This window comes from Mytilus californianus, unplaced genomic scaffold (assembly GCF_021869535.1).
Source record: "Mytilus californianus isolate M0D057914Y unplaced genomic scaffold, xbMytCali1.0.p SCAF_10, whole genome shotgun sequence".
NCBI classification, from domain to species: domain Eukaryota; kingdom Metazoa; phylum Mollusca; class Bivalvia; order Mytilida; family Mytilidae; genus Mytilus; species Mytilus californianus.
Window position 1 is genome coordinate 5,364,130 of NW_026262582.1, and position 14,549 is coordinate 5,378,678.

The window sequence follows — 14,549 nt, forward strand, 5'->3', positions numbered from 1 at the left end:
GTATGGCCTTCAACAATGATTCAAATCGATTTAGTATAGTCAGTTATAAAAGACCCCGACATGACAAAATGTAAAACAATTAAGGCTCATGTATTAAGATGGGCCCACTCAAAATATGGTAGGGTTAAAATGTTTGTGAGAGGTCAGCTGCTATACCGATTATAATTTTTTTGTGAACTTGTAATTTTGTTATCTATTATCCGGTAACATACGGTTTTGTCATGTTTGAGTCTTTCACACTAACTGCTAGGTATATAGCTTTTAAATTGTTTGGCGGGAATGCATAGAATGAGCGGTTTGTCACAAAGTCTCACTTCATTCGAAGTTTGTCTGCTTCCAAATAGTTTTTACTCCCATGTTTTTGTCTCTCTGTTTTATGTTAGGACTTATGACATATATACTGTAAATCGGTAAACTTTCTTTATAATTAAGTTTTATGTATTTTTTATCAAGAGAAGTAGGTTTGGAACATTGAAATAAGTCTTGCTGGAGATGTAAACCTTCCATGCCATAACATATGTACGTAGAATTACAAATGGGATTTCTATATTTTGAATGCAATCGTCTTTAGCTTTTTAAGTAGTGTTTTGTAGATTTTTGTCTATCATTTCGTCGGTTTTCGTTTTCGACTAACGAGTGTTGGTTCTCCCTTCCTCCCTCTGGTATCTGCCGCCTCTTTTTAACGTCAAACACATACAATTTATGAAACTGCCTAGCACACAGACTAAAACATAAATAATACTCTATTATTCTATTTTCAATGCTACATTTTACTTAAATTACTTGCTACAAAAAAAAAAGGAAGTGAATTGATTTATAACACAAGTATCTCTCTACACGCACTTGACTCCGGTATTTTTCAATTATATCTGACAAGAAGTACTTATACTCTTAACATTCCGTATTATCTGGGATACTTTGGAAGTACAACCATAATATCATAAGGTAATTGTTAAAATATGTGAATCGATGATAATTTTTTCATTTCTTTCGCTCCAATGTTTTTGGTTCTTTGCATTCCTGACGAAGGTCAACTCAGAAGAGTGCATCGAGTTCGACCATAACAATACGCTTCATTTTGCTCATGTTTATATTTAAATTTAAAAAAATATTTACAATGCAGATGAAATACAAATATTTATACAAAATCTATAATAGTGCAGATTGATATTAAAACGAATTTTTGTTCTTCAGGTTAGTTTGGTTGTTTCTTATAAACGCAATTATCACAGTATCTATTTTGACGATTTTATGATTTGCTGTATTTTTTAGCGTTGAAAAATTGTTTGAAAATTAAACTTTACGGTGATGTTGTTTATAAAGCACGAAACTGTTAAACGATCCATGTTCACTCTTAGACTCTCTGAATAAACTTATTCTTTGTTTGGGTTATCAATATTTATCATCGTAGTTTATGCAAATGTCACATTGAACATGTTTAATGACTATTATATTATATGGGGAGAAATAATGACACAGTGAACTAATTGATAGCAATACACATAATTTAGTATTACTTGGTCTAACAATCAACCTCCCAAATGCGAAAGTTGATTATTAATAGATTAATAAGTAATAGTTTGGTCTAATAAATTAAATGTAAGTAATAGATTGATCTAATAAATTAAATGTAAGTAATAGTGTGGTCTAACAAATTAAATGTAAGTAATAGAATGATTTAATAAATTAAATGTAAGTAATAGTTTGGTCTAATAAATTAAATGTAAGTAATAGTTTGGTCTAATAATGTATCATAATAAGAAATAATTATATTTTGAAAACAAATTATTAATGTACAGAATAAAACAAAGGCCAAGCATCTATTTTGTGTTTGAAATACCTTGAAATGATGTAAAACTTTAGTAAATGCTGAATCTAAATCATAATAACCATAATGTGAAATTCTGTAATCTTATATTTTTCATATATTATATAATAATCCTACAGGTATATGTTTTTTTTCAAGACATATTTTTTAAGATACCGATTTGTTTTATCTTTCTTTTCCTCATATGCAAAACCAGTCCACAGAAGACTGCATAAGGGAGGCATATTTTACAACAACAACAAAATATCATACAATACATAAGAAGGCAGTAAACTACAATGCAGTGTGATCATGATATTATAATTAGCAACATAATAAATTTTACATTTGTTAAACTAAAATCATATTTTTCTACCTTTTGAATACAATAACGGAGTGCTATAAATTCTGAATATTACCTACATTCGGGTACATGCGCTCGTGAAAGTTGGCAAAAAAATACTGAGAGACGATTCGTCAATTTTTACTTGTTTAACGACCAGTAGCAAATGTTTGATGCATATTAATGATAAGAATTTATATAGAAATATATAAACAAATGCAAAAAGCATAATAATAAACATGAAAAATAGAAAAAAAAGCATTATATATGAAAAAAGATCACAAATGCATGGAAAAAAGAAATAAGAATAGGAACAAAACTAAAATGACACAACGAAAGATGAAAAAAACACTGAAAATGAACTAAATTAAACAAAACACCAAAGAAATGAAAAAAAAAACAAATAAAAAAAAATCGAAAAACCGCAAAATCATTATAATTTTATCATCAAGTCCTCTTCATTTTGAGCAATGAAGTATTGTTAGTTAATTCAATCCAATATTTAATTAAAAAGAACAGATGAAATTGGAATTAGGAATAATATAAATGATATCAATTTTTCTGCATCAGATCGATGCGCCTTTCGACAATAAATATCTCTTCAGAAAACTGACTGTTTGACCAATATAAAACTAAGGAGAGGTGGTATGATTGCTAATGAGAAAATTATCCATAAAAATCTAAATGACGCGGATGTAACCAACTATATTGCATCCTACTGCTTTCAACAATGATCAAAGTCCAAACCGTACAGTCAGCTATAAAAGGCCTCCAGCTGACAAAATGTGAATCCATTCAAACTAAAAAAAAAAGAAAAAAAAAAAAAAAAAAAAAAACAGCCGCCTGATTTATGACAATGCAATTAGCGAAAGCTAAATATGACAGGCAGCAACCAAAAATAACCACTGAATAATAGGCACTTTATTTGTGACAGGCACATACAGAATGTGGCGGTGTTAAACTTGTGTGTGAGAACTCAACCCTCCCCTTACCTGTCACTCAAAAACAAGAAGCTGTGGTATGATTGCCAATCAAAAATTTATCCATCAGCGACAAAATGACGTAGAAGTTAACAACTATAGGCCATCGTACGGCCTTCAACAATGAACAAAACCCATACAAAATAGTAAGCTTTCTTTTAAAGTACCAGAGATGGCAAATATAAAACAATTAAAACGAGAAAACTAACGGTCTGATTTATGTACAAAACAATAAACTAAAAACAAATATGACAGTCTACATAAGTAAATCCTTTTTAGGAAGGATAATATGATAAGTACCATATCATACTATCCTAATGTACCAGTTTTTACGTGAACATAAAATGTTTAAGAATTGACCGACTTATTTTCATCGTTAACATGTTTATTAATCATTGCATTGTCAGATCAAATCATACAGATAATCACTATATGATACATCTGATAAGGAAACTGTATACTTTTCTGTTTGTATATATTCAAGAGGGTAGTAAAAAGGGGGGGGGGGGGTCATTTTCTCTATTCTTTATTTTTGCTGGTTTATTTTTCACAATTTTATATTTTTGGCCCATTTTTCTCTATTTCTTATTTTTTTGTCCATTATTCGGTATTCTGTCAACCCGTTCCCGACACTAATACAATGTCATGATAATGTGTGATATGAGAATAAATGACAATTTAAATGTTTTGAGGCATCTTTTTAGGAGAAGATTTATATAAACATGATAAAATAACTGCAGAAGCATCATGCACGTAAACTTGTGACATATAGTTATTATAGATACATCTCGTATTTATTTGATTTCGTAAGGGATTACGTTGTTTTAAGTTGTCTCAGTTGAGTTGCATTCTTTTTATATAAAAGATTACTTTTATCATGTTGTCGCTTCGATAATGTATTACATGTAAAATTTTAAGACAATGTGAGTCGTTTTGATTTTTTCATACTAGCACTATGAGTACGTAATTGAAGATATTTTGTCAAATACATGTAGCGATTAGAGAATTTCTTCTACTTAACAAATTTCCCATCGGTGCTGAAACATATTGAAAAACAAAAAACAGATTAAGTAACCAATCATCTTTCAAATCATATACCTTCGAATTCCGTTTAAGAATTGATTACAGGGAATATCATATTTGATAAATATAGATTTTACTACTGTATCGAGTGTGGTACGATAGTTTTCCATTCGAGACACTTATTTTTTTCTAAATTAAAAACGTAAGACTTGCAGAGAGTTTTAAAATCCTATGTCCAGCTATCGGTACGGCAAAAACAATCGGATCCTCCGATTGGAATTAAAAGAATTGTTTTGAGTATCGTGTACGTCAACTACCCTTGGCTGTTTTCGTCCTGAACGTGCATGTAATATTTGCCCCTGAACATTAAGCAACCAACAATCAATCATCTTGGCCGATTTGACGTGTTGTTTTCATTTTTTACACACTTTTAACACTGGCTGTTTCCCTTTTGTCAATTGTTGATTGGTTCTATACCGGACAAAATCGGCTGCTGTCAATACAAAGCATGATAAGTTGAAAGTGATATATTGGCGTTTTAAACAATTTTTAATCAAAGATAACATTGGTATCAAAAGTGTTTTGCTTAACAACAGATTTCATGTGAATGAAAAGATTTGAAAGACTTCAAGATTACACACATTACACACATTACGCATGTTCTGCACAGGTACAATTTAGGTATTTCCGCTAGCTGTACATTGGCAATGTAAATGTATGCCTGACCAAAGGGAGACAACTGAAAAAAATGGATCTCTAATCAAATGGTCACGGAATTGTCAAATAGACTATTAGAGAAGTTTAGCTTCGGTATTCAACACACAGGTGTGTCAAACTAAGCTAGGCAACCGGTATTAGAAAGATAAGTAAGATAAAATTGAGAATGGAAATGAGGAATGTGTAAAAGAGACAACAACCCGACCATAGAACAGACAACAGCAGAAGGTCACCAACAGGTCTTCAATGCAGCGAGAAATTCCCGCACCCGGAGATGTCCTTCAGCTGGCCCCTAAACAAATATATATACTAGTTCAGTGATAATGAACGCCATACTAAACTCCAAATTGTACACAAGAAACTAAAATTAAAAATAATACAAGACTAACAAAGGCTAGAGGCTCCTGACTTGGGACAGGCGCAAAAATGCGGCCGGGTTAAACATGTTTATGAGATCTCAAGACCCATTTCGACTATTGTTAACAGGCATGCCGTTGGCTATCAAAAAATAACAGCAACTTGCGTCACCATTTTCGTTTCACGAGCTGGTTCCCTATAGATAAATGAGTTGACGAAATTAAATTTGTAAATATCTTTTCACAAAATTGCATGACAATAAGAAAAAGACAATAAATGTCAACCAGCAATATGACTTATTGCAATTGTTTCGTAATTTAGTGACCATTTTTTTTTATTAATGTGTACTTAATTTTACAGTTTTCAGTTACGTTAACATTTTGTAAATGATTTATTATAGCAGTTCAGAATCAAGAGTCTCACCGCTCTACCGGTTAAAAGAAAATTCCTCTCAATTTCAAGTCATTATGTTAACAAAAGAAAAGCGTTAAAAACGAAGTCTGTTAAGAAAGGTTCTGTATCAATGTCCTTTAAGATTTGGCGATAATGGCACGTCTCAAACTCCGAAACAGTGGTGACGTTGATATCATTCAATCCTCATGTATTTGATTAACATAAACAACTATTAAAGAAGATTTGATTATTTGCTATGTCAATACAGAAATGTATGGTTACCGGATAAGGCCATTTTGCGTTTTCGCCCTGTGGCATATTTTCGGATAACTTGAAAATATGTATTGAAATATTATGTGTATTTGGTAATTTTTTGTTTAAGGTTTAACGTGTGTAAGTGAAAATTTATCTATTTATGTGAGGCCAGATTTAGTTCTATTTAGTATAAAGATAAAGATATGTGGTAAGATTGCCAATGAGACAACTATCCACCAAAGTTCAAATGAAGTGGATGTGAGCAATTATAGGCAACCGTACGGCCTTCAACAATGAGAACAACACCCACACCATACAGTCGGCTATAAAAGGTTCCTTTTGATAATATAGCTCCTAACATTTTACATTCATGGCTTTCAAATGTTTAAAGTTAAGCGTTTCTGGTGAAAGTTCATCCAGAAAACGCTTCGAACACACAAAATTTATCAAATGTTATTTTTAGTTACTAGTAATACATGTAAAATGCAACATTGTTTTAGGTTTTAAAGTAAAAATTTAAATGATCATGTTAATTTTATTTTCAGAACAGAAATGTAGGTTGATTCCATACAGTCTTTAAAATGTGTATATCCTTGATATTCGAATACACGATAAATGGCATACAACTCACACATAGCTAACGATTCTATACCAACGATGAATGCACCTTATTCCAACGTGAGTGTTAATAGTATCTTTGACACAGATTTGAGAAATGAATCCAGAAAGAAGATGTCCTTTCCTTCTGTAAGTATAGACTTTCTTAAAAATTATGATAGTAAAAAATAAAAACTTAAAAATATGAAAATTTGTTATGATTGCCAAAGAGACAACCCTCCACCAGAGACCAAAATGACATAGAATTTAACTATAGGTCACCGTACTGCTGAACAACACTAGTGTATAGATTATTGGACATTGACAGAAATACACGTAGAATCTCAAATACACGAGTAACATATAGACATGTAATCCAAATATATTTACTTCGATTATGTTGTTTAAAATTTTTACTGAATAAACTCGATACATAATACTGAGGTCGTTTTAGAAACGATAAACTAATTGCCTGATTTGTTTAAAAACCACGTGGTCAACTAAGGTACACATTCTTTATGTGATGTAGTTTTTGTGCGAATAAGCCAATATCGGCACTCTCAAAGTATTAATTATCAAATCCATGGGACTTATACTATCAGTTTCTATTTTAAAATTGAAACTTATACAAACATTAAAGATCGTTTAAGGAATTGCTTAACCGTTATGTGATATATGCAGTGCATATTAATGATACCATTTATCGCTTATGAGAAAAGAACGTCATTTTAAGTTAATGGTATCTGACTTTTCGATTTTTAGTCACTACCTGATCATTAATAGATTAGAAAAAAAACCGCTAAATATGATTTCTATCGATTGGTACTTGTCTTTTGTCTTTTTGTTGTTTTTGTGCTAAAGCTAAATATCAATCGGATGAGTCGAGCTTTTTTCCATTGACTTTTACAATTTGTTCTTATAATGTGCTGTTACATCACTGTTAAAGGATAGACGGGGGTTAAAGTTGAGGCTCACAAACAGGTTTAACCCTGCTACTTTCTTTATATGCCTGTTCCTAGCAAGGAGCCTTTAAACTAGGCTATTACATATTAAAGCGACAGTAGTTTTCCGATGTTAAAATCTCGTAAATCGATTAGGAAGTGACAAATCAGTGTAACAAACAAAAACTGAGATAATCGCATTAACTCAAAAAGGAGCAAGACCGGATGAGTCGACAGGATAAGCATATCCTGCTCTGCATGCATCACCCGCCGTGCTCAATTAAAATGTCACAATTAGGAATAGGACACAATCGGTTAAATAACAGATCAGATTACTATATTGGTATCTTAAGATCTGAGACCGCGAAAACATGTCACTAGTTATTTGAGACACCGACACATCGTATCGGTCAACCAAATCGTGATTGTGACCGTACAACTGATGTAGCGTCGATTTCAGTCATTCAATCTCACAACTCTGTTGGAGCAGCTTTTGCGTTAGGATCACATCCCTGTTAATGAAGTCCGTATAGTGTGAACAAGCACGAGCGTATCCTATTAACTGAGATATGTAAACGACATACGATGGAGCAAAGGGTATGTTACTGCTGAGAAATGGGAAGTTGACAATAGGAAAGTTGAAATCATCACGTTTGTCATAGATTTTAGTTTGAAGTCGTCTTTCTGTGTCAATATCGTTCTATACGATACGAGTTGCTTCTTGTTGAAGGCCGGGCGGTGGCATGTAGTTGTTCACATTGTAGTATTGATATAAAACAAATCATAGACATACACAATAAATAAATAGATATTATTAAAAACAGAAACCCACTTAATATGTAACATAGTTTACACAGCAAATCAGAACGAAACGGAAAATATTCAAAACGTATCTTCAGTATAATTTCTGTTATTCCTAGATTTTGTTTTAGTTTGCTTGATTGCTTCAGACGTGTTGATTAAAATGTAAATTGTCAAACGACAAATGGATGAAGGGACGGAAAGGTACACGACGGACAGAAAGAGATGATAATGTCTCAAATAATGTGTACAAAAATGTAGTCCTAACGGTCAGCTGTGCTAAAAGAAATTTAATCAACTACAAATGATATAGTTATAACGAGGTTAATCGAAAGAGCACAATTAAAAGGAATATTTTCTTTTTAATAGACTATATGGTAGCATCGTATACAAAGTAGAAAAATGTAGCTGTCAACATAGAACACTTGACTCTCAAAAGAAACTCTGCATATCTAAGTTTTCGGAAGGTTTTTTTTAAACAATCCAGATTTAGTTTCTATCATTATTTACATGATAGATATGTCACACACTAGAAGAGAAACTTAGGTTGTTATAGCACAAAATCAAAACAGTAACAAAAATTACTAGATGCCGATGTTTTTTATTTGTATCTTCTACGTGGATTGGTGAAATTAGGAGATTGTTTAAGTACATCTGTTCTATTGCCTCTATCGTTTAGTATATTATGTGCGTTTACCATTCTGGACAATAATCAAGTAAACCATTAATTCATTAACAAGGGGAAAATGATGGTTAAAAATGAAATTGATTGAATGACTCAACTTTTATTCTAATAAATTACAGCTAAATGGCATATTTAGAGGAACAATTATGAACAATTACATATATTGATATCTAAACATGCACTTATAGATCTAGAATGTCGGTTTAAAAAGAGGCGAAAGATAACAAAGGAATATTCAATCTCATCAGTAAAAAACAAACTGTCAATGTCATAGCAAAAAATGAAAACGATTAAAAGACAACCCTTATGCAAAATACAACTTAGAAAACTCAAAACTGAGCAACACGAACCCCACCATAAATCCGCGCTAGTAAATGAAATTTCGTCTTTTAGATCTTAACATCATCTGAACAGTCAGAAAAATAAATAATTATGTCATATTCAGTCTTTCAGTCAATTGTCAGACTTATCCACTGCGGTGAATTCAGTATTGTTCAGTAGCTTTTCAGACAATTCAGTATGATTTTGATGTGTACAGGTAAATAAAAGCTACTGTTCACTCTGAACATATCCTAGACGGATCTTAACTGACTAGAAGCGATTGGTCTGAACCGTACAGTGGAAAGTCTGAAAATTGACTGAAAATCTGAAAATTACTCAACAATCTATTGATCCGTCTTTAAAGAGCTGTTCAGATTAAAACGACCGTTTCAGATCAAAATCGGTTTACTACTGCGGTATTGGTCTCATGTGTTCCGAAATGTTTGAAATAGAAACAACACAGACATTGAAATGTTACAAATCACATAGAACAACACTTAAAAGAAAAGCAAGGACAACACGTACCCCTTTAAACAAAACTAAGGGTGCTCTCAGGTGCTCCAGAAGAATATAAGGAGATTCTGCACCACATGTGGCACCCGTCGTGTTTCTTATGTAAGTACAAACCCGATGATAAGTCTAATTTAGTAGGTCACATTCGAAGAAAAGATGACAGGAATTATTGTTACGACAATTGGAAAAAATATTTCGTCATCTGTGAAACAGATATTCCATGAAGGTAAACCAACTCTTGATGGAGTCCGTAAAATGTTTCAACTTCAACACTTTGAACTTTCGGTTTAAATGCTTTCTTGAAAGCAGCAACCCTCTATCAAGGAAATCATGACAGGAAATGCTAGCTCCTAGAACATAATAGCATATTACATTGATCGAAACTATCTGATTAGACTTGTTTTCCATCATATAAATATCTTCCTCTTTGTTTCAATGTTTCATTTTATGTAAATATTTATATTTTTGTATACTCGTCTTCAGACAATCAATGAAGTAACAAAATGGCTAGCAGTGGGAATTTTGGTCGGAATTTTGGTGTTTAACTCAACTATACTGATATTACTTCTCCGCAAGAAACAGAACAGTAGGATGGCTTTCTTCGTACAAAATTTGGCAATAGCAGGTAACACAATTAGGATTTATCAGTATAAAAAAATAACACTTAGTAAATTGTATGCGTCTGAAGCACTTTTCTTAATTTACCCTCATCAACCCAAATATTGGAAAACCTATTGAAGGATGTATATCTACCGAAACACACGAAGAGCTATATGACCAAAAGGGACATAAAAATCATAGCAAAACCATCTGAGGTCAACTTTGTCTGAGGGAACTTATTCCAATTTAAAAACGACCAATTTGAGAATGGTATAACATAAAAAAAGTACTATAGCGGTATAAATGAACTATTTTTAATATACCAATGAAATGCATAACTTAACATGTATTGCTATACAGTTACAAACACGAATGGTTCTAATTTCTGTTGAAATTTCTATTTTGGTATTGCATAAGGTCATGTTCACTGCTCATGACGTTTCTATACTGAATCTTTTTGAGGTGTACAGCTTGATATTTTGGCCTGGGATAACATTTATTAGTTGAACTTGATATTTGATTTAGCTTTCAGTAACTGTGAGTACTCTTATATGTTTTCTATTTGATATGTTTGTTGTTCCTATTAACGATCTGATGATTCCAATGTTTTCCAACTGAATTTTACAATGTTTTACAATGTCGTGTTGCTATACCACTGTCACAGGCAGGCTAGGGGTGAGATGCGAGTTTAAAACACACGTTTAACACCGCTACTTTATTTATGTTCCTGTTCCAAGCCCGTTATCCAGAGGTTGTAGTTGCTTGCTGTCTGCTATAATGTGTAAACCAACTAGTTTTCACGAGCGATTTATTTTCGCAACTTTCACAAATATTAATCGTCGCGAATGTTTAAACCTTAGATCTTCTCTTTTTCTAAAATAACAAGTAAATTTGAAAATCGCGAAAAAAGATCGCCGCGAAGTGGCCTAGAAAGTTCTAAACGCGAAATAAAGCATCCGTGAAAATAAGTTGGTTTACGGTATTTGTATGTGTATGTTATCATACATCATGTACATGTACACCAGGCCGTTCTTTAGTCTTTTGAACTATGTCATATTATGTCTTCCTGGGTTTTTATAACTTACTATACGGTATGATTTTGCTTATAAAAGAAGGCTGTATGGTGACAAGTATCTATTCAAATCTTTGTCTTTTTGTCTTTAATGTATACTTGTCTTCTGGTCAGACAATCCCTTTTTTAATACAGAAATACAAATTGTGAATTTGACACAATTTCTTCATTAGACTGTTATGAGACTACGAAGAAAAAATGATGAGTCCAAAAAGTAAATTTGTTTGTTTTTGAAGTGAAACTTAAGTCCTGCATCGATCGAGAAAGTGTAGCAAATGTACTGACTGCCTAATTATGTTATAGTATCTTAGGGTCAATATGTCCCAAAGATATTAGTTCCAGGAAACAGGCGAATGTAATAAAACATTTAAACACTTTTACGAGCACCTTGTACCGCCTGAGATTAGACAGGAGCGTTATTGTATTTGTTTTATATTTTAAGCATTTGCTGTTCGCATGAAAACGTCCTTTCCGTACAATGTCTCATTAATAAAGGTTTGTCTCATTCATTAATTTTCCCATGATATTGAGTGTGCAACGCAAAGGACTTTGTTAATTTGTGTATATCGCTCTTGAATCCAATGACTTCAATTACTTTGTCATATAAATAGAATTAAAAAACTCAAATCTGTTTAATAAAGTTATTTTTTATAGAGGGGGGTGGTTTCCATATATAAGATCAAATGAAAGATGCAACCATAAATTAACACACCATTGATACCAAAACAGTTGGTAAACTTCAAAGTCTGCTGTTGATACTTCTTTTTTTAAGTACATATATGTAAGTAAATGTAACTATGACAACGATTTTTGCGAGTACGATACTTGTTTCTGAAATACCTTTCATCAGTTTAAAAATAATGATTGCCAATGCGTATCTTATCCATCAGATGATGTAAATATACACACCTATTGGTCACCGTACGCTTTTAACAATAAGCAAAACCCATACCGTATGGTCAGCTATAAAAGGCCTCGACATGACATGATGTGAAACAATTCAAACGAGTAAATCAACGCCTGATTAATACCAAATTTCAGTGTGTTTAGAACACTCTGATTTTTAATTCCTGAGAAACATGCGACCAAAATAACATTAATGATAGGGATAATAATTATGATAATTTTTTTTTCTGTTTTGTAGTCATTTCAGTAATCAATTAAGTTTTTTCCTGTTTCAGATTTTTGTGTTGGTTTAATTTATCTTTTACCCGAGGTTATTGTATTTAGATTTCATATCGGTTGGGATAGATACGCTTGCTCTATATTATATGGAGTGAAAATGTTTCCGATTTATGTATCTACGTTTGCTATCATTACCTTGACACTGGATCGTTTGTATGTTATTTTAAAACCTATATCATCCTCTGGCAAAGGTATGAAATACAGAGTATCATTGATAATAACAACCTGGATTCTGGCAATATTACTTTCTATACCATATATGGCATGTGTAAGATTCAATAACGGAAAATGTGGACACGATTTTGGCAATTTTACCAAGGTAAAGATTGTACTTTTTATGCTATGGACCCATTATTTATTCCAAAATAATGTTTTCCTTTTTTACTATGTACTCTGACATCCTGGTTCATGATATGTGCTTATATATGGAAGAATTTAAAAATGGGACAATAAAAAACTTTAAGTCGAATAAAGAGGACGTAAAGGAAAAAACAGTCGACGAAACACAACATAGAAAACAATAGGGTGAGAAAACGAGGCCCGAATGACAAAACACAGAATATGATTCGTGAGAAATACATTCCGCTTTGATGGAGTCGTTTCGTTTAATAATTCAAAGTTTGGCAACTATGTTAGTGTAATCTATAAAATTTATCTTGAAATAAAGTATACAACAGAGTCTGTTTGAAATCTTCACTTCATCTACGAATTAACAATGAGGGTTGGTCGAGAATTAAACTTAACGATTAAAAAGACAAACACCAATTGTCCCATAGTAACATTGTAGGAGTGAAAAGCAAAAAAGGACAGTACAGTAAAAAAAGCGATAGGTAAAGAAAATTAAACCCAAAATACTGCAGAGTAAACAAAAGATTGAGCAGCAAACACCCCATAAAAATGGGATGTGCCTAGTGCTCTGTCTAAAGTAAAAATATTTCTAAAATGCCATCATGAACAAAGAAACAAGACATTTCCTTCACATTTTTCACAGCAACTAAAAGTCATTCCTTTTTGGTATATGTCAATGTATAATCAGTGAACGATAACTTACAGAACATTCTGGATACTTTGTTGTTTCTAGGTTATGCTTATGTTTGATATCAGCCTCATTCTGATTTTTCCTGTACTTATCATTGGAGCGTGCTATATATGTATTGTTGTGACAATATGTCGTCGCGAGAGAAATAGACTTTTAAATGAGAATACTAGAAGAAGCATAAGTAAGTAATATCTTAATAGAAAATAAATAAAAATATATATAATTGAATATGGTATGTACACATATTAAACCAACCTTAGGTTAAAAAATATAATATAACGAAAACACTGGACCGTATAATACTTCGATAAAACGTGTTAACTGCATACCTCAATTATATTGAAATAACATATAATCATGGTGACCTGCAATAAAAAATAAGGAGGTGAGCTATGATTGCAAATAAGATAACTATCCACCAGAGACCAAATGACGAAGATGTTAGCAACCTCAGATCACCGTAGGGCATTTAACGATAAGCAAAACCCATATCGCAAGGTTGTGCAGAGAGCCTCGTCATAATTTTTTTTATTAATAAATTCTTTACTAATACAATTCTTTTTGTCAGCGACAATTTCCAATAGACTATGACTCTTAAAATCTTGAGGAGTACCACATAAGTGAGGTATCCAATGACTCAAAACATGACACATTCACTATTCTAGTTAAAGGGTAAAAAAGATCATTTTCCTTTAGTAATCCTTAAAATACAAGATATTCAGTTTTCTTTCAAACTGAAACTTATTGTGTTTGAAACTTATTGTCGTGTTTATTTTTTTCCTAATTTACAATGGAAACAAACTATTTTGTCTCGTTTCTTCTAAAATAAAAACATCAAAATCTAACAATTTATCAAGTAAAGCATGTCCCCGAAAAGATGAATGGTCGGTTCCTTAAGGATAAATGAAATATGACTTATT

At 32.1% G+C, this 14,549-nt stretch overlaps 1 protein-coding gene across 4 annotated transcripts in view; it reads left to right on the forward strand.

The window, feature by feature from the left end:
* The first annotated feature begins 903 nt into the window (after nucleotides 1–903).
* Nucleotides 904–14,549, forward strand: part of LOC127717502 (mesotocin receptor-like) — a 91,933-nt gene continuing 78,287 nt past the window's right edge. For 2 of the 4 annotated variants that reach the window (XM_052223184.1, XM_052223189.1), the window contains exons 1-5: nucleotides 904–945; nucleotides 6,421–6,622; nucleotides 10,217–10,358; nucleotides 12,587–12,909; nucleotides 13,672–13,810. In XM_052223184.1, coding sequence (XP_052079144.1) covers nucleotides 6,491–6,622; nucleotides 10,217–10,358; nucleotides 12,587–12,909; nucleotides 13,672–13,810 — 736 coding nt within the window. In that variant the 5' untranslated portion in view covers nucleotides 904–945; nucleotides 6,421–6,490. The remainder of the gene's footprint in view (nucleotides 946–6,420; nucleotides 6,623–10,216; nucleotides 10,359–12,586; nucleotides 12,910–13,671; nucleotides 13,811–14,549) is intronic. The other 2 variants (XM_052223187.1, XM_052223186.1) reach the window with 2 other exon arrangements.